The sequence below is a fragment of the Lampris incognitus genome, chromosome 8, assembly GCF_029633865.1.
Source record: "Lampris incognitus isolate fLamInc1 chromosome 8, fLamInc1.hap2, whole genome shotgun sequence".
Classification (NCBI taxonomy): domain Eukaryota; kingdom Metazoa; phylum Chordata; class Actinopteri; order Lampriformes; family Lampridae; genus Lampris; species Lampris incognitus.
This window is the reverse complement of record NC_079218.1, coordinates 19,670,760-19,689,060: the sequence shown is the minus strand read 5'-3', so window position 1 is coordinate 19,689,060 and position 18,301 is coordinate 19,670,760. Positions and strand designations below refer to the sequence as shown.

Here is an 18,301-nt window from a genome sequence, read left to right as displayed (position 1 = left end):
CAAACACATATTACTGCAGAAGAAGCAAAGACGTGGCCATGCCAAGCACAAAACCACTCTGAGAAATGCACCTGTTAAGCTGTTTTGTTCTTGCAATACTTAGACGTATATATCGCACATTTGCAAGTGCTATCTTTCTTCTTCTACACATACAGGGTTACAGTAGAGGAACGTAAAGAACTTCTGAAATTAAACGAAATTGCTCTCATATCGTAATGACTGCAAGGGAGAAGCCCAAGCCCACACAGCCAACTTCCACACCATACACGGCAATACATTTTGAGCAAAAGCTATGCATGCTGAACAGGTACTGACTAAAACCTGAAATTATCACCTCAAATATCAACATTGGGTCTGAGACTGTTTAAAGATGGCTTTTATCACATGGCGGAGTGGAGACTTAGGATGCTGTCCTCCATCTATCACAATAATAGCCTTTATAATTCCAAGTCTTCAGAAAATGGGGGAGTGATTGTATGAAAGTGCATGATTGGACAGGAAAATGAGGGGGCAATTATGGAAAATGGCCCTACCCTTTTGGCCTCACATCGTACACCAAGCAATCCTGTCAGATCCTGGACAGCAGAGTAATTTGATAGGGTACTGTGTATACATAAATTTACCAGAGAACATGCAAAACAATCTCCACAAGTATATGACCTCGATCAATATAAATCCATTCCTGAAATGTTCCCAGTTCGTCGCTTTCGCAGCATAGCCTGCATCTTCGGCCAAGTCCATTACAGAGCCTACTGGGCACCATAAAACCACGTGAAGGTATCTGACAATCCTACAGTAATGTCAAAACCACCATGTTCCTGCTGGAAAAGTCTTCATCAGAAACTCCAGACACTAAAGCCTTGACATTTCAATAGACACTGCAAAGTCAATGATACATAAACTGATCTCAATATATGACCAGTCTCTCCGATGGCACCGACATATCACCATCTGCTTTTTTTGCTTATCATCTAAAATCTGGGTTAGACGTATCTCCGAGGCCAGATGTGACGGAGAGAGGATGTAAAACCGGTTTTCAATTTATTCACAATTCTTTTCATGCTGTGCACTCTCCCCCAGTTTTGATTCATCAGGGTGACTTTACTGTCTGCGGAGCTCATTTCCTGGTAAGTTGGCGTCACCAACTGTTTCACCATCATTCCTATCACTCTAATTGAATTTTGATAAGATTCGCAGGGCATTTATTGAATACGAAAACACTGAATCCTTCCCTTTTAATTTCACCCCCTTTAAAAATGTTCACGTACAATTCAAATCTCAGGAATACCATGCTGCTAGTATGCTTGGTTCACACGATGTGTCCACGGGTGACACAGCAGAATTGGCACAGCAGCCTTCGTGCACAGCCCTTTGCAGAGCAATATTTGAAGGCATGAGCGAAAGCTAATATCCAATATCGGTTCATTATGCTGTATGTTAGCGGGTTGCCCGTGAGGTGTGCTACTGGGGAGATAGCTTATATGTGTAGATGTATGTGTATTTCCCATGGACACACTCCCATCGGTGAATAGCTGTTATTCATGTGCTACACGGCTGTTTCAATGAACCCATTCTGCTCATTGACAGATAGCCTTGGGCAAACTTTTGTCTGTCTACCACCTCAATGCAGCAGCTGTGACCTGCTTTCAGCGGAACCCCCCGATGACAGAAAAATGAAATGCTACGTAGTGATATGCTCAGCTGACCCCTCCGCATGTTGGCCTTGCACCGGTTGTCGCCGTCTTTGCAGATGCAACACTTCCACCCACCTGCGCAGATACACAATGCTAATATCTAGGTCTCCTCCATGGGGTGTGTGGAAATGGGGGGGGGGGGTGCACCACATTACTTTCATTGCTCAGACTTTTGATCTAGGCTGAGCCATATGGGACAAAACCACTATTCCTGTGCCAAATAATAAGAGCTAAAAGGCAGGAGTGACACACTTGAAATTAAAAAAATCAAAAAAAATATATAATGCTGTGCTGTTCTCTCATCGGCCGTCCTGTCAGTTCAAATAAGAGCGTGCCAGCTATTATGTAGGTAGTAGCTGCAGCTGGCATCCTTTCTCACATCTCGCTCCTGAATTCACACCAAAACAATAAAGTCACAACGTAGAGCATGCTATCGATGAGTTTCGGAGCTATCCTGAAGGTAGAAATGAGGTCCAAAAAACCTGTGAGAAACATCGGCTCATTTGTCAGTCTGATCTTCATGCAGCAAAAGTGGCCGACGGGGAAAGAGATGCGAAATAATCGAGGCTAGCTGCGCCCATTGTTGGAAAGTCTTAAAATAAAAAAAGAAAAAGCACTGGAAGGCCAAAATCTGGAGCTCTGTATTAATTGTTCTCCTTCTCAAGGGAGGGCGATTCATTTAATGAGATATTTGTTGTGACAATTGGACCAAATGGTGTGTGAAGATGGTGGCCTCCTGTTTTGACATCACAGCCTCTTTCACAGCCATCCCACCATGTAAGGTCTCAAAACATTGACATCTGCTCAAAAGCTTGGACAGACAGTGCAAAAAGTGGACGTTTTACAGCGGGATGAGCCAAGGGATGAAACTGCTGCATGTCCATTCAGGTTGCTGCCGTCTTAATGAAAAGAGGTGACTATGAGTCAAACGTCACGTGACACAAGTACAGGGAGACAGCTTTGGCATCCTTGGATGAAATGAAAATATATATAGTGAGAGAAAAAAAACAGTTTACTTCCTTTATGTAAAATGGTCAGCAGATGAATGATCCAACTTGCTACTGTATGATGGGAGTATGGCTTTATGCATCACGTTCCTGCTTGCTGTTGAGGAAGTGATGTTAGCATCACAGGGAGAACTTGCAGAAGCTAAACTTGGACTTCATGCTGCAGATGCCACTTATGGACGGGTCATGCTTGAAATGGTTCAGGCTAATGCAGGAATGGATCAGACTCTATGCAAAATAATGTGGCTTATACAACTGCACATCAACCAAAGGGAAAGGACAGTAAGTGTTCAAATGGGACGTGATATGAACTGCTTTAAACACTGCTATCAGGTAGGAAAGAGAGATAAATGGTGGCTGATATGCCAGTATCATAAGGGCTCAATGATTGCTTTCGTCCTCATTATTTTTATTTTCCTTTCTTATCTTTGGAAGGGTGTCAGAGCTGCTAACGGGCAGGGTCCTGGGGCGGGGGGGGGGGGTAGAGTAAGAAACCTGGATGATGAGGCACTTGCTGAGGCTATGGGTGGTATTTCAGTTAACTCTTGGAACCTGGGAGTAATGGCTGCATGGTCTTCATAGTGTTCCTGCCCCATCATCCATGAGCTGCATCCAGGTGAGTTTATCTACCGCTGCAAGACAGGGGTGCAAATCCAGGTTAAGATGCAGGATGTGTGGGACTCATGCGACCCAGTGTCTGCAATCAGACAGTCCCTATCTATGAACCAAATGAAGGTGGTCCACACAGGTCTGAAAGCCGGGTGTGGCAGTTCCTTCTTAGGTAGCCTGATGATACAACCAGGCCAGTTATATAGACTCATTCACGAGCTCAGCGTATCCTGGCGGAAAAAATGAAGGGCTGCTGTCTTCCCTCATCCATTTGGTTGATAGGGACATTAGATGAGCTTGGCCAAGTGCAGAAGGGGGAGGGGGACGTTTGCATCTCTAAGTACATGATGTGGTAAGAGGATTTAAGGCAGCACTTAGGGCACAGACGTTGGGTTATAGGCCACAGCACTTCCTCCGCCGAATGTATTTATAGAAGTTCCTATATATAGACATGGCTTTTCTTTTATGAATTAAATGTGCTCTCATATGAGAGGACTAGCAGGAGAAGGCAAGCAGCCCCCCCCATCCCCCTTCTCCCATTGTTTTCAACTGCAGGTAAAAAGACATAGTGTTAAGGTGCAACTATAATTTAGTATTTCAAGGGCCATAAAAGATCACGAGTTGTTTCTCCTCACTAATGGCCTAATAAATACACAGGGGTTTTACTGCAAGGTTGGGAAAGCTTTGTGGTACCATGTACTGCTTATTTCAAGCCCTGTGCAAAGCATGTCAAACATTTTAGTTAATGGAGCAAACACACAAGCCGCCAATAAACAACTTTGAGGCAAGTGTTTCTATTTATCCATGCACCAGAGGCCCACAGCCTCTTCCAACAAAATCCCAGACTTTAGCAGCAGTGCCAAAACTTCCACAAGTACGTGATCTAAGGCTGTTCAATGGACCCTTTTCTAATGCATTAGAAATCTCTTTTTGAAAAATAAAACTACATAATAGCATGCATGAGCATGTGTGCATGTGTGTGTGTGTGTGTGTGTGTGTGTGTGTGTGTGTGTGTGTGTGTGTGTGTGTGTGTGTGTGTGTGTGTGTGTGTGCGTGCGTTGGGGAGGTGGGGGGGTTTGATGGGCTACTGAAACGACACAGATAATATGCAGCACTATCACCAACAGCACTGATTATGTTAAAACATTTAAAACGTGTAGGCTGTGATGGTGAAACACTCCCTAAGGGCGACATCTGCTGACCAATGTGCATTAATAGTCACTTTGCACTACAGGGTTTTTTCTTCCTATTGGAGACGTGGAAGTTTTAAATAGTTGCTAGCATTGCTCCAAACGCCATACGCGTCCCCCCATTTCTCAAAAACTTTTGCAAAAGATGCAAAAGTCGACGACCTACCTATGCATGAGGCATAACGAGTCCGATTTTCGGATCAAAACCACAGCATAGACTCTCAACCTCCTGCCCATTCGGGGGCATAACAGAACTGGACTTCAAAAGAGAGAGAGAGAGAGAGAGAGAGAGAGAGAGAGAGAGAGAGAGAGAGAGAGAGAGAGAGAGAGAGAGAGAGAGAGAGAGAGAGAGAGAGAGAGAGAGAGAGAGAGACTATGCCTGAGCGAAGGAAATGAAAACATGAAAACGGTGCGTGAGCCTCATCGCATAACCAGCCGATAGGCCTGCGTCAAGCAGCGTAGCCAGACACGTGACTCGCACGGTACATGCCGCTGTCCCTGGTGCTGAAATGGATCCCGGGCGGCGCTCGGTACTAGTTCAGCGGGCAGACGCCTAGCAGCTACGTACGAAACTTAAAAGACATTCACACACGGCTAATGTCCTGCCTGGATGCGACGTTTAGACTGGAGCATGCAAATGGTTCGCCACAGGATACAGTCAAACTGCAATTCCTCACAAGCAACAGTGCAGGGCGCATGTCTGTTGCAGTCCAGTGCGTGGCTGAGAGAGAGAGAGAGAGAGAGGGAGAGAGAGAGAGAGAGAGAGAGAGAGAGAAGAGAGAGAGAGAGAGAGAGAGAGAGAGAGAGAGAGAGAGAGAGAGAGAGAGAGAGAGAGAGAGAGAGAGAGAGAGAGAGAGAGAGAGAGAGAGAGAGAGAGAGAGAGAGAGAGAGAGCGTTTGATTGATCTTGTGGGCAATGGAAGCCTGCGAGAGTTGTCGAATATTGCTGCATAGACGCCCCTTAGGCACCCATCTGCTACCTTACCGACTCCAAAAACATGCTGAGACCATTACAATTACAATCCCCCAGAGTGCCCCCACACATCCCGACGCCCGCAGCCCGGAGCCGCGGACAGTAGGGCCATTTCATTCTTCCGGGTTCGACTTCGACCGGTAATCCACAAAGAATGAACTTACCGCAGTCCTCACACAAGATCTTCCCAACATCCTTTTTGAGAGTCTTTCCGCTCGTATCCAGGGGCGCGAACGACGCCTTGAAAACCAAGGGCTCGTCGGTCGGGTCCATGAAAAAAATGTATCTGTGGTTCTTTTTCACTTTGGTGCACGGAGCCTCCGATCCGAACTCTCCCACGGTGACGAGCTGCTCGCGCTCCAGACCCCCGCTGTTGAGCGGCCACACGTCCAGCACTTTGACATTCACACGGTACGGCTCCGCGGAGACGTTCGCAGGCGCAGACTGCACCTTGCCCTCGATCACCACGGCGGACTTGTGAGCCTGGTCCTGCAGGGAATTCAAACTCGGGGAGTAGCAGGCGAAGGAGACCCCGATGACCAGCATGGATAAATGCACTGAATCAAGCCTCATGCCGCCTGCTTTGGCTCGGTGGTCGCTGGTCGCGTTGCGGCAGGGCTCTCTCGGTTGCGGGGCGAAGGCGACGGAGCTGGGTCGAAGGAAGAAACGGCAAATAGGCTCCAGTGGCACGGCAGCGCGGCGGACCTTGCATAAGTGTCCATGCCATCGGGATCCGCTGCTCTTTTTCTGTTTTTTGGGGGGGTCGAATGATTTTTTTTGCAATTGTTGGAACACGGCCGCTCGACAACGCGGAGCCGCGCCTGCTTACACGCCGGCTCTCCGGACCCAGTCAGTGCATGTCCTGCCAGCGAGGCATCTCACAGACGAGCCAGGAATACGCGGATTCTCTCCCCCCCCCCCTCTCCGTCCAGAAGAAGATGCCCCTACGCTGCCATAGCAGCCCGACTGCAAGACGACGCCGCTCTATTTTCTGCCCCCGAAACTGCGGTGGTGGCTGGGCGCCGCTCAGCCGTCAGTGATGCTCTCCCCGTATCATCCGCAGCACAGAACAGACGCGAAATGCTGCAGTGAACCATAAGTTTGGTAGTCCGGTCGCAAAACACACGCGCTACGTTTCATTCCGAAAAATGTAAAAAAAAAAATTATAATAAATAAATAAATAAATAATAATAAAAAATGTTCTGTTCGGCGGGTAACGTTAATACGCCGCCTTCCACCGCGGCTCTCTCTCTCTCTCCGCCTCCCCCTCCCCCTCTCCTCCCTCCTCCTCCCCCCCCCAACCACCACCACCACCCCCCTACTTGCCACAGACGGAGAGAAAATACGCCGTTTGCCGGGGGGCTCCGTCATAAAACGCAGCACCGGAGCAACGAGATGCAAGATGCGCCGACTGACCCGACGGTCGGTCTCCCTTTTCTTTTTTTCTTTTACACCCGAACCCAGTCTGTGGACATCACTCCATGGTGTCTGTCAACGGGGGTCTCACGTCCAAACGAAACAGACGAGGCCCATGACTAATCCCTCCTCAAAAATCGCATTTCACATGATAAGCCGAGGCACTCCGGCAGCCCCCAAAAAATAAGAGAGATAAATAAAAGCAGGCCTGCGGGAAATCATACGGCTGCGATGGGTAACGCTGCGAAGGCGTCTCGCGCGCGGCGCCGGACTCTTCGGCGGACTATTCCGGATGAGTTTGGCGTCTCATTCTGTTAAGTTATGCCCTGCATTCAGGTCACACTCACCGCTTTGCCTGAGGGAGAGAAAAAAAACTGATGTTGAGGCGCCGCATCAAATCCATACAGCTACAACAGCTGCACTTGGGCGAGCGAGAGAGAGAGAGGGGGATAGAGAGAGAGGGGGGGGAGGGAGAGAGAGGGGGGGAGCATCGTGTCAGCTTGTTAACCTTTTTTGACTGTGCGTTTCTCTGCATTTTGCTCATCTTACTTCTGAACGTCGCCGCACCAGTTGGAGCCCTCCATTGCAAGTTATAGACACTGTCTAGGAAGATCATACGTTTAAATTGTCTCCGGCAGACTGAACATTTCAAGTTTCGATTTTTAAAGGCAACGGTTTGGTCAGCTTAATTGCCAAAATAGAATGCGGACGCAGGCCGGTGTGGCTGAGGAAGCATTTGCAAAGGGCGACACCTGCTGACCAAAGTGCGTTTTGCAGGCATCTTGTTGCAAAGCAGGTCCCCGACCACATCGACAGGTCTTGGATCAGACTTTTGATTCACACTCGTGATTCAAATTGTGCTCTAAATATACCTACATGGTGAATTAATGGTAACGAAACTGGTCATTGTTTTTTTTTCTTTTTTACATTTTCAAGGCGGCAATGAAAGATGCTTTCATCCCAGCAGTGTCGTCAGCTGCCAGTAAACCGGCAATTTTAACCATGAAGTATCAGCTTCACACTTTGCTCTCCGTGGTGCTGAAATTGCACACGTTAAATAAAGCAGATCGGACCTATGCGGGCACGCGTTGATAACTGAACGGGGGAACCTGGGCAGCAAAAGAAGGCCTGCCCTCTCGCTTCAGACAAACCTGACAACAATGTGGCCCGGCCCAGTGGCCAACAAGTCCGGCCTACTCGAGTTAAATCAATCAACGTGTGTTTAAATACAATCAACGTGTCGGCCATCAGAGAAGGTCAAATCAGTTCATCTGGGTACAGCGTTTATTGACAGACACGTTTCATCACTCATCTAAATGACCTCTTCAGCCTAAACTGACTGCAGGTACTATCTCTACCCTTATAAACAATACAGTGGCACAACGACCCAACCAGCTATCAGTCTCATATGCAAATATGGGTGTGACCATTAAGTAGAGTTTCAATGGCCAATAGTATTCACTATTGTATCCAGATGAGCTGATTCAATCTTCTTTGATTTTCTTACCTGGATTATTGGGCATGCATCAAGACAGCGTGTTGGCCAGTTTGAATGTAAACACATCTACAGCTTGATTGTACTGCAACACCCCCCCCCCTCTCTCTCTCTAGGAAGTTAAGGCGTTTTTGGGGGGGGGGCAATAGAGTTGGTAAACACCCCATGGTGTTGCTCAGAAATCCTGGCAAACAGGTTTTGGTCCTAGCAACCCTGAGACGACGTCTTTTAGTCACCGCTGCCCATCCGAGTTGACAAAAAAAAACGTTGCCCTTTGCTAACAAAGCCTGTAGGTGAAACTGCAATTCCCAATAAGTAACAGTGCGGGGCGCACTTGCGCGCAACTCGGGCGGTGCGTGTTGACATCAGAGGTAAAAACGTGCGGCGCTGAACTTGTGCGTGTGAGTGTCTCCATGCCACGACTAGCTGTTCCGTTCCGTTCCATCTTGTGAAAGGCGGCAGGCGGCAGGCAGCAGCAGCGGCGGCGGCGGCGGCGGCGGCAGCAGCAGCGGCAGCAGCAGCAGCAGCAGCAGCACGGCGTGGTGTTGACCGCGGGCCCGCAGACACATCCGCAGCTGCCTTCTCTGCAGTCTTGTCTTCTACGAGGCGACATCGAAAGCTAAAAAAAAAAAAATTAAAAAGAAAAAAAAACAGGCGGTCTTCCTGCAGACCAAGCAGGGTAAGGCACTACTCATTTTTGCTCACGTTAAAAAGGGACGACGATTTCTTATTTCCGCGTCTTTCTTGAGTTTACCGTTTTAACTGCCTTGCAAAGTATTCCAGTGTGCAGACGAACGTGTTGTTGTTTTTTTTGTCTTATTAATCGGAGTGATCTGATCCCAAACATCTTCCAGAGCCGCATTAACGCATCCGATTTGAGTCGAAACCGAGCCCCGCGGAGACAGGTATACCCCAGCATTCCGGTACCGGGATGCGGAGCGAAACTTCGGTTCGTGATAAGGCCCCGCAGCCTTCGGTAACTTGCCATGACACGGTGGGCGACTTATACCCTCACACGAGCTGTCAAGGACGAGGATGATTTGATCCACCGACCCGAGCTTTAGAAACGAGCCCTATAATGACGACTGTTAAATATATATACAAGACCTACTCATAATATGTGATTAATCAGAATACTTAAACAATTACACCACACATACACGTAGCATATATATCTATATGCAACAGGAATTAAGTTTAAAAAATTTTTTTTAAAGTGATCCGGGCGTAATGTTCGACAAGAAATTTGGATAAATCTGAGAAGACTAAATTAGCCTCAGGGCAGCTGAAGGAAATGGAAAACCAAGAGCAAAGAAGACTTTGTGGAAAAACATCCTTCGCCTATGATTTTTTTTCTTCATTAATCTGCTGAAACAACCCCATTGCATGTGACAGACGTGTCGCGAACATCCTGCAAGAATCAATAACGCATCCTAAAACGATAAAAACCAACAACAACAACTCACACACACACACACACAAACCTTATAGCCCATATGGTATCATGGACATAGGGTGGACATGGTAACGCAGATGAGGGGGAAATATAATAGGAAGCCTCACAGCGCAACAGCCAGGCGTCGAGGAAGAGTCCGATGTGCCGTCCCGGCTAACGGAAGCTGGCGGTGTGGGTAAGTGAACTATAGAATACGATTTTCCCACGGTCTGTAGCAGACATAGCCATCTTAATGGGGGGATTTCATATGACATTCGGTGGCGGACCACTTTATTGTAGGACTAAATGACGGGGAGGCCGGATCAACGCAGGACACAGGCTGGATTGTGATTATAGCAAATATATTGGTTCAGATTTTTTAAAAACAAAAAAAAAGAACAAACAAAAACTGCAAGCAATTTGTCAAGTGTCGAAAGAGAGCGGGAGGAAGCGAGAGACCCAGTAAAAAGACGTAGCCCTAACCCCCCCTGCCCCTGCCCCTGCCAGTAGATCTCTTATAGGCCTGTCCACACAACGTGAGGCTGTATAGGACGCCAGCCTGGTATAAAAGTGGAATATCTCTAATTTTTCTTGACTTGTGCAAATAAAAGACGGTGCTCCAGGTCAAAAAGTTATTTTGCCCAGTGACAAGTCACTGGATTTCACAGTACAGTCAACGAAAACTCTCACTGGCGTGTTTAACATATTATGATGGTAATTATGAACATTCTAATTGTTTATAATGATAAAAAAAATCAATAAATTGTTTTGCGTCAAAGCCCGGATTCGAATTTTATTATTTCTTTATTTTATTTCTTTATTTATTTTTTTCCCTGGTCGTATTGGCCTATAACAAGTAGGCCCAGATAAAGCGTGGACGTGTTATGGAAATGCTGTGATAATATTCACTATCATTGATAATAAGCGTATAAAACTCAATGTCATCATGGTCTTTGGCTATCTGATTGCAATAAATAATTCAATTGCATTTTTTTTACTTAAACGTTTTATGCTTTGTATCCAATAAGGTGAACATGGGGCCATATCTGCTCCTTTTGGGCCAGTGAATTTAAGTACAGGCGGGGCTATGCGATGCACGACAGAAGGGTTTAGGTTTAGTATTTATGGAGAAAGAGAGCGAGAGAGAAACCTTATCAGATCCAACTTCGAAAACATGTTAAGTTACCACAGAGGCCCTTTTTATGTTTCTTTTTTTGGTTTGTCGTGAAACGGCTCAACCGAGAGCTCTACGGAGGCGGTACAAATAACGTGTTTCTACAACGCTGCAGCTCTTCTCCGGCGTTGCTGTAGACAGCCTCTTGTCGCAGGACGGACCTGTAAACTCTGACCTTTAACAGCGCGAGGGAGGGGTCTTAAAGTCGGGCCTCCTGTTATGAATTAGACGGCCCATTACTTATCGAACATTCATAGGCAACACATTCGAGTGCATTTATAATTTAAAGAAGGCTTAGCTCTTTTTCTTAATATTTTTTTCTTCTTCAGAGTCCAGCCTTCGTCAACATTGCGGTCATACTTCAGATTAGCCTCTTGACACGTAAATCTAACTGCTGGTCTATTGGTTAAGAGCAAATATTCATCATCTATAACCGACCAAAAAAACAAACAAACAGACCAACAAAAAAAAAACCCAACAAAAACAAACAGGAAGAACGGATCCCCGCTAACAACAGACTTGACTATGGTACAGTACCATACAGTGGGACTAGGCTATATCCTGGAACAACGTGGTAAGTTGTCTACATATATAAATGATAATGAATTTCTGTGTCTAGATATTTTGAATATATTCACCCATGCAAAGTTTTTTTTTCAATATTTAAACTACTGAAGACGTTTAAAATAATGCAATATTTGAAAGTGGGTTGCATTATTTTCTTCTTTTAAGTTGAATAAAAGTATGAATAAATACAGGGGCTTATTTTAACACACGTGAGAAGAACGTAAGCCAGACAGACACACGATTTTGTTGTCTTTTCTAAGTGTTCACAAATTAGCCTCCCCAGAATATGTACAGGCTTATTCACACGTCGGAAGGACATGCAGGCTACTTAATTGCGCCCACCCGTTGCTTAGTAAGGCAGCTGAAGACAAATTTACTAAAGAATATAGAAATTATAGAGGCGCACGTTATTGTCTTGTGGCAATGTGTGTTAATCCAAGGAATACTGCAGTTTAATAACTTTTTGAGCCAGATAACTTATAGCATTTACCGACGAGAAAGAAAGGGGAATAATTATAATATCCAAATAATTTCGAAATTATTTGGATCTCGTCTGTGAATGTTCTCATTCATCCAGGTCATAGTTATCCAAAGGAATTGAATCAAGTGCAACTGGACTTGGTTATATATTAACCAAGTCCAGTTGCACTTGATTCAATTCCTTTGGATATTTGGATCTCGTTGACAAGAACAGGATACGAAGAGGAACATTTTTCCTGCAATTTAAAGCTAACCCAAGCAAAGTAATGGGGGGCAGTAATTATATTTGCCAAAGTATGACCGAAATGCGCCGCTTAATGTCGATAGATATCGCACATATGTAATATAGGGCTCTTCATTTTTGGGAACGATTGCTGCTATAATGATCTGCTACAACGATTTAATTTCAGTCATTAAGACGTCGATGTTGTGTTGTTTGCTTACATCCGAGTAAACGTCTAACCACTGTAGAGTCGCGCAGAATCATAGCGGGAAAATGAAGTATGGTGGTCGACTGGGTCTATATCTAACACCAACTCTTCATTGAGCCAACTGTTTTACCGTCGGCTATTGCTGGTAGAGAAGTCTTAGTTGGACACGGTTATTAACCCATTCAGTTAAAGAAGTATTGGCTAATAGTCTGTTCCTTCATAGCAGGCCCTTGAGGCCTCGCTGGCAACATAAATAAATAAATAAATAGGTAAAAGTGGACATTTTAGCTGAGGTGTGACATATAGCATTGTTACTATTTAAATGAAATGATTAGACCAATAAGCCTTTAGTGAAAGTTCCGTTTTCCGAGCTGCATAAGGCTGTGGTTAGTTTTACATAGCTGGACCGGTCTACCTTAACAATGCGGCGTTGTTTTCAGTGGAAAGACTGTGAAATTAACATTTCATTGGACTAATATGCCTAGTCGGTAGTCTGTCTTTGCACTTTTGCAAATGTTTCGTCCACGTTGAGTTTTGGCCCTGCAACGGTGCTCCGAGACCTTTTTAAAAGGTGCGTTTTGAATTAAGATACCGATTGCATCATTTGGTGTGGCTGCAGAGACTACGTGTTGATAATTAAAATGAGTGTTGGCAATTGCAATTAAGGACTAATGTAATGCGACGTGTCTGTTTTCCAAGACCAGTCGCTCGGCTGCTTGTCACCGCCGGAGAAGGGAGTCTGCAACGTTATCCACTCAGATCTCGCGAGATCTGCGGCGTGGGTTGCAGCAGTAGCAGACGGAGGGAGAAGGCAGGCTGCATCATGGCGGACAGAGACAGTGGTAGTGAGCAGGGAGGAGCAGCGACGGGCCCAGGCATCGGCTCCATGCACCTAGCGACAGGAGGGGCGGGCTCGGCTTCCGGGCTCCAGCATGAGACACAAGAGCTGGCGTCGAAGCGGGTTGACATACAGAACAAACGGTTCTACTTGGACGTTAAGCAAAATGCAAAAGGCCGCTTCTTGAAGATAGCAGAAGTCGGGGCCGGGGGAAACAAGAGCCGCCTCACTCTCTCCATGTCGGTGGCGGTCGAGTTCCGCGACTACTTGGGGGACTTCATCGAACATTATGCCCAGTTAGGGCCGAGCAACCCCGACCTGGTTCAAGACGAGCCCCGGCGGGCGCTGAAAAGCGAGTTCTTGGTCAGGGAAAATCGGAAATACTACATGGATCTGAAAGAGAACCAGAGGGGACGGTTTCTGAGGATCCGACAGACCGTTAACCGGGGGCCCGGTTTGGGATCCACACAAGGCCAGACGATCGCTTTGCCGGCCCAGGGACTTATTGAGTTTCGCGACGCTTTGGCCAAACTTATTGACGATTACGGCGTAGAGGACGAACCTGCGGAGTTGCCCGAGGGCTCATCCTTGACTGTAGACAACAAGCGCTTTTTCTTCGACGTCGGATCCAATAAGTACGGAGTGTTCATGAGGGTAAGCGAGGTGAAGCCGACGTACCGCAACTCGATCACGGTGCCCTACAAAGTGTGGTCCAAATTTGGGAATACTTTCTGTAAATACGCCGAGGAGATGAAGAAGATCCAGGAGAAACAGCGAGAGAAGAGAGCATGCGAGCTGCAGCAGCAAGAGGAGATGCAGGCAGACGAAGGGGACGAGGATTGATATATTGAGCGTAAAAAAAAACATGCAAAAGTAATCAAAATAACAAAAGAGAATATAATTAAAACTCTACTGTATAAAGAAAGAAAGAAAATTAAAGATTTAACTGTAATGGTTTAACTCCAAGGGAGCATCACCCACAGTATAAAGAAACCTCCACAAACTTGACAGTTTTGACATGTTGTCACCCATCGCTGGATGTTACCCCACTTATCCACCATTAATACAGTAACAGGCTGCTAAACAAAGTAATAACATTATATTTGAACATTGTTTCCTACTTGACAACAAACGACATTGAACTGAGTGTTTATTTCCCTTATTAACAGAACTTTTGTACAAGTCAAAGCTATTATAAAAAAAAAGTGTTTGCAATGTTCAAATGGATTTATTGCGGCGTTCTGAGAGGAGAGAGAGAAAAAAAAGTCCTTTTCATGTGAGCTAATGACTTCAGCACAAATCAGATATTTTAATTTTTAAACCAAAATTGAAAAAAACTTTGTAAAACGTTCTCACAGTGTACTTGCCATCCTATTTACCTTTACCTGTGAGTAGACATGTGTTTACACATAAATCATATGAGGGCTAGGCCTGATTTGGAAACTGGTTTAGATGTCATGCAGTATAAAAAGGAACATATAGGCATTTTCATGAAATGAAATAAGTGCTCTATCTGTCGTGCAATATGCATCGCATAAAAATCAAATATATTGAACTGGTCAATGGATCTTGATGTGATGACATTTGCCAGAGGCATTCAAAGAAATATTAATAGTGTAACTTTTGTTTCAAATGAAATTGTTGCCATGCAGGTGGATATATTATAGAATACCCTTGTGTCTCGTTGTTATGAAATGTGTTTGTTTTAAAGGTACTTAACATGTATTCAATAGAGGAAGTGCAGTGGCAACATGTAGCAAATGGCCTAAAATATGTATTTGTGACATGGAGCACTTAAGATGAATATCCAACATTTCCTTTGTTGATTGGTGTACTGATCTGAAAATCCCAATAGGACTAAGCATAGCATTATTGGTTACAACTTTTGGAAGAGAAAACTTACGTTTTTGTGGAGGTTATAAAAGTCCAAATGGTGCCAATGGGTGCTATTGCTGCATGTTTACCTGCACAAAGCTAGATTGGTGTTGGTCTCCCAAAATATTGGCTCAAGGATCCTTCCATGACAGTTTGTATCTGCCTATATTCCACTGAGCTCACCTTTGAGTACCTAGTGATTTCCATCTGAAGGCATAGTGTAGCTGTGATGGAAGCGGTTTGAAAGCATGATTGTACAAATAGTGACCTTGCCTGAGACCCATAATCATAATATCACCATCACGCTGAGGACGGCCACAGAGCATTGGTCAATACACAGGGTTAAAGCCTGCCAATAGGAGACCTGGGTTTACTTCCCTAGTTGATAAAACTCTGGTTTAGTGAAAAAAGAGGCCATCCCAGTGAGGAAAACGTAATGAAGGGGTGAGGTTTTGTGGGGTGATTTTGGACTCATACTCTCCCAATATGTAGCCCTACCTTAGACCTGTAAGTCCAAATGTCAGCCTCGGATGATGAGAATCCCTTCTGGTCCAATTGTCGATATATGGGCTGCTACATGGAAGAAAACTGGTTCCAACCCAGTTCAGTCGCATCTCATAGATGTGTAAAAGCAGTTTTATAAACTCTGCCAGCTAGCTAGAGAAAAACTGGCAACAATCAGATAATGTCAGATTTACCTCAGCATTCAATTAAATGATTGCTCCCATGTTTAGATTGACTGGAAACCAGCAGACTAGACTGTCCTTGACCACCTATTTTTGGAGCCTCTGGTATAGTTTAAATGACACCTGATTGGGAGCGTCCTCTTCAGCATACAAACAACCTGGTGCCTTACACACTCCGCATGCTTACACGCTGGCCTGGTGCTTTGGATCGCAGTTTGGGTTCTTGTTGTTATTGCTTTTGTAAAAAAACAAAAACAAAATTTTCATTTGTCTCAGCCCCCTAGTGTGCTAGCGCACAACTCGTGGTGCTAAAAAGGTTCATTATGAACTCTAGAAAAAATAGGAGCAGATATTTAGTTTTTTTTCTGCTACCTTCCTTCTTTCCTTAACCTCATTGCCATCCCCATCTCCCAAGCCATCCAGGTATCGGCCTACATGTAAACATGGAAGGGGGTGGTCACCTAGATGCAAGATGATGCAGAGGAGTCGGCTCTTCACAAGCCAAGTGCATTTGCAAGGAGGACAGGGGCTGATTGGAAACAACGGTGTGGGTTGAACCGATGGGAAAACTTGTTGGAGCCCCTTCAAAATGCTAGTTCTATGGCTTGGGCAGTAACGTGTACCTTGTAAGTCGCTCAATTAATGGGGAGTAGCAAGCATGTCTTTTCTCTTCTTTTTTTTCTTTTTTTTTTTTCCTTTACCTTTTCAGCGTTATTCCACATTATTTGTAATTTTGGAATGTTTTTGCCCACAAAAAATATATCTTATTTTTTTTCTGTGCAACATTTCATCACTGTGTGCAATATCGTATGTGCCAATGGTGGCAGTATATGTATATCGATTAAATATATGATTATTATTTGAAAGCATGTGGCTGAATTCCATGTTTATTTCTCTTTTAAGGAGTTGTATGCCTTCATTTGCACTCAAAAGCTCCACCTGGGAGGAACAGAAGCGTAGGTAAACCCAGGTTTTGGCAGCCTAACGGGCACAGCAGTTCACTTAAGTATTCTAACTTGAAACCGAGCAGTCGCACGATGCTAGCCAGTATTACGCCTCCAGGAAATGAAGAAACACCATTCATGGCTTTTTGAAAGCAGACTGAGAACCAGTACTTGCGTTTTGGTGAAAAGAAGAGAGAGAGAAAAAAACAAAATGTTTTCCCCGAAGCATACAGTGAAATCTCCGTTTTTGCTTTAATCTAAGAAACAGTGCTTTGGTCCAATGCTCATGAAGGTGTATGGTGAACTGTCTTCAATGGTTGTTGTGTGTAGCACTTTGCTTTCCCAGGCTAATGAAACGCCTGACCAATACTTGTTCAAATGATCTCAACAAAGAATGTCATTATTCTGTCTTATGTTGCCTCCTTTTCCAAAAGAGGATATTTGATTTACTCATTTGGTTATGATGCATCAAATATAATTTATGTACATTTTAAAACTTTTAAAAATAAATTTAATTCACCCATATCTGGGGAGAAATTGACCTTTAAACCGTGTTTTTCATGTGGTCTCCTTTCTTTCTTTTTTTCTCCTTCTTTTACAAGCTGTTGTCTTTCTAATCTGTTGCCAATTCCGGATGAAGAGTCTTGTTAGAGGTGAAGAAGACTCTTGCGTGATAACTTGCGGCAATGCCCATTTTGATTTTTTTTGTTTCGAGGGTAAACGTTTTGCAGCGAATGAGAGAATATCACAACGCTTTCTGACCCAAATCCGTACATGTGATTACGCTTAATTTTCACAGCCTTCCGAATGCGGCCTTCATCGACCAAAGCTGATGATGCTCCGCTTTTTTTTTGTGTGTGTGGAGATTTCTACTTAATGTAGCGACGATGTGTATTTAAACTCACATGTGAAACCAGGCTGTGAAAACATGGCGTTGTTTGGTCCTCTGTTCACAATGACTTCTCAAAATCAAATCCAACCGCATTCATTTGAAATTTGTGTGTCTTGTGTGAGCTTTGTGCTTTGGCGTTTTGCAATATTGGGTTATTTGACAGAACAGAACTGAGATTTTGGGAGCTTGTTCGTCAAGACGCGACAACACACGCGTCTAGGTCCATGAACCCATTGTGAGTAAGTGAATTGTCCTCTAAAGTGAAAGGGCCTCGCTGTGAAACGCTCTTCTGCAGATTCAGATAAAGAGGAGGAGAGGGGTATTCACAAACAAATGGATTTTTCCTGAGGGCTCATTGTGTGTTCTACTCTTTAAGGCCATCCAGATCCAGACTTAACATCAAAAAACAGGCCTGGATTGCCGTAAGGCGTACGATGCCTTGTCCCGAGTACTCTACGGAGTCGAAGGGGAATAGGAAAATAACCAGCCAAGCAAAAACAAAAAAGAGAGGTTTGTATTCTTACATGCAATGCTAAGGGACAAATTAGTTGTTGCAGCTTATTGTTTCCCCCCTCAGGCAGGGTGCTGTCCAAAAT

The 18,301-nt window shown here is 44.8% G+C and overlaps 2 protein-coding genes across 3 annotated transcripts in view; one reads left to right on the top strand and one right to left on the bottom strand.

The window, feature by feature from the left end:
• The window catches only part of LOC130116832 (pro-neuregulin-2, membrane-bound isoform-like), a 95,994-nt gene extending 89,949 nt beyond the window's left edge, over positions 1-6,045 (bottom strand). The window contains exons 1-2 of the mRNA XM_056284898.1: positions 5,637-6,045; positions 1,641-1,643 (exon numbers count right to left, since the gene is read on the bottom strand). Coding sequence (XP_056140873.1) covers positions 1,641-1,643; positions 5,637-6,045 — 412 coding nt within the window. The remainder of the gene's footprint in view (positions 1-1,640; positions 1,644-5,636) is intronic.
• A 2,761-nt stretch (positions 6,046-8,806) lies between these two features.
• Positions 8,807-17,360, top strand: puraa (purine-rich element binding protein Aa). Of its 2 annotated transcripts, XR_008810599.1 has the most exons (3): positions 8,807-9,062; positions 13,170-16,495; positions 16,773-17,360. XR_008810599.1 is itself a non-coding variant. In XM_056284748.1 (2 exons), the coding sequence occupies exon 2, from the start codon at positions 13,294-13,296 to the stop codon at positions 14,149-14,151; it is 858 nt and encodes a 285-aa protein (XP_056140723.1). In that variant the 5' UTR covers positions 8,807-9,062; positions 13,170-13,293; the 3' UTR covers positions 14,152-17,360. The 2 variants fall into 2 exon arrangements, 1 of the variants encoding a protein (XP_056140723.1); XM_056284748.1 differs by having other exon boundaries at positions 13,170-17,360.
• The last annotated feature ends 941 nt before the right edge of the window (positions 17,361-18,301 follow it).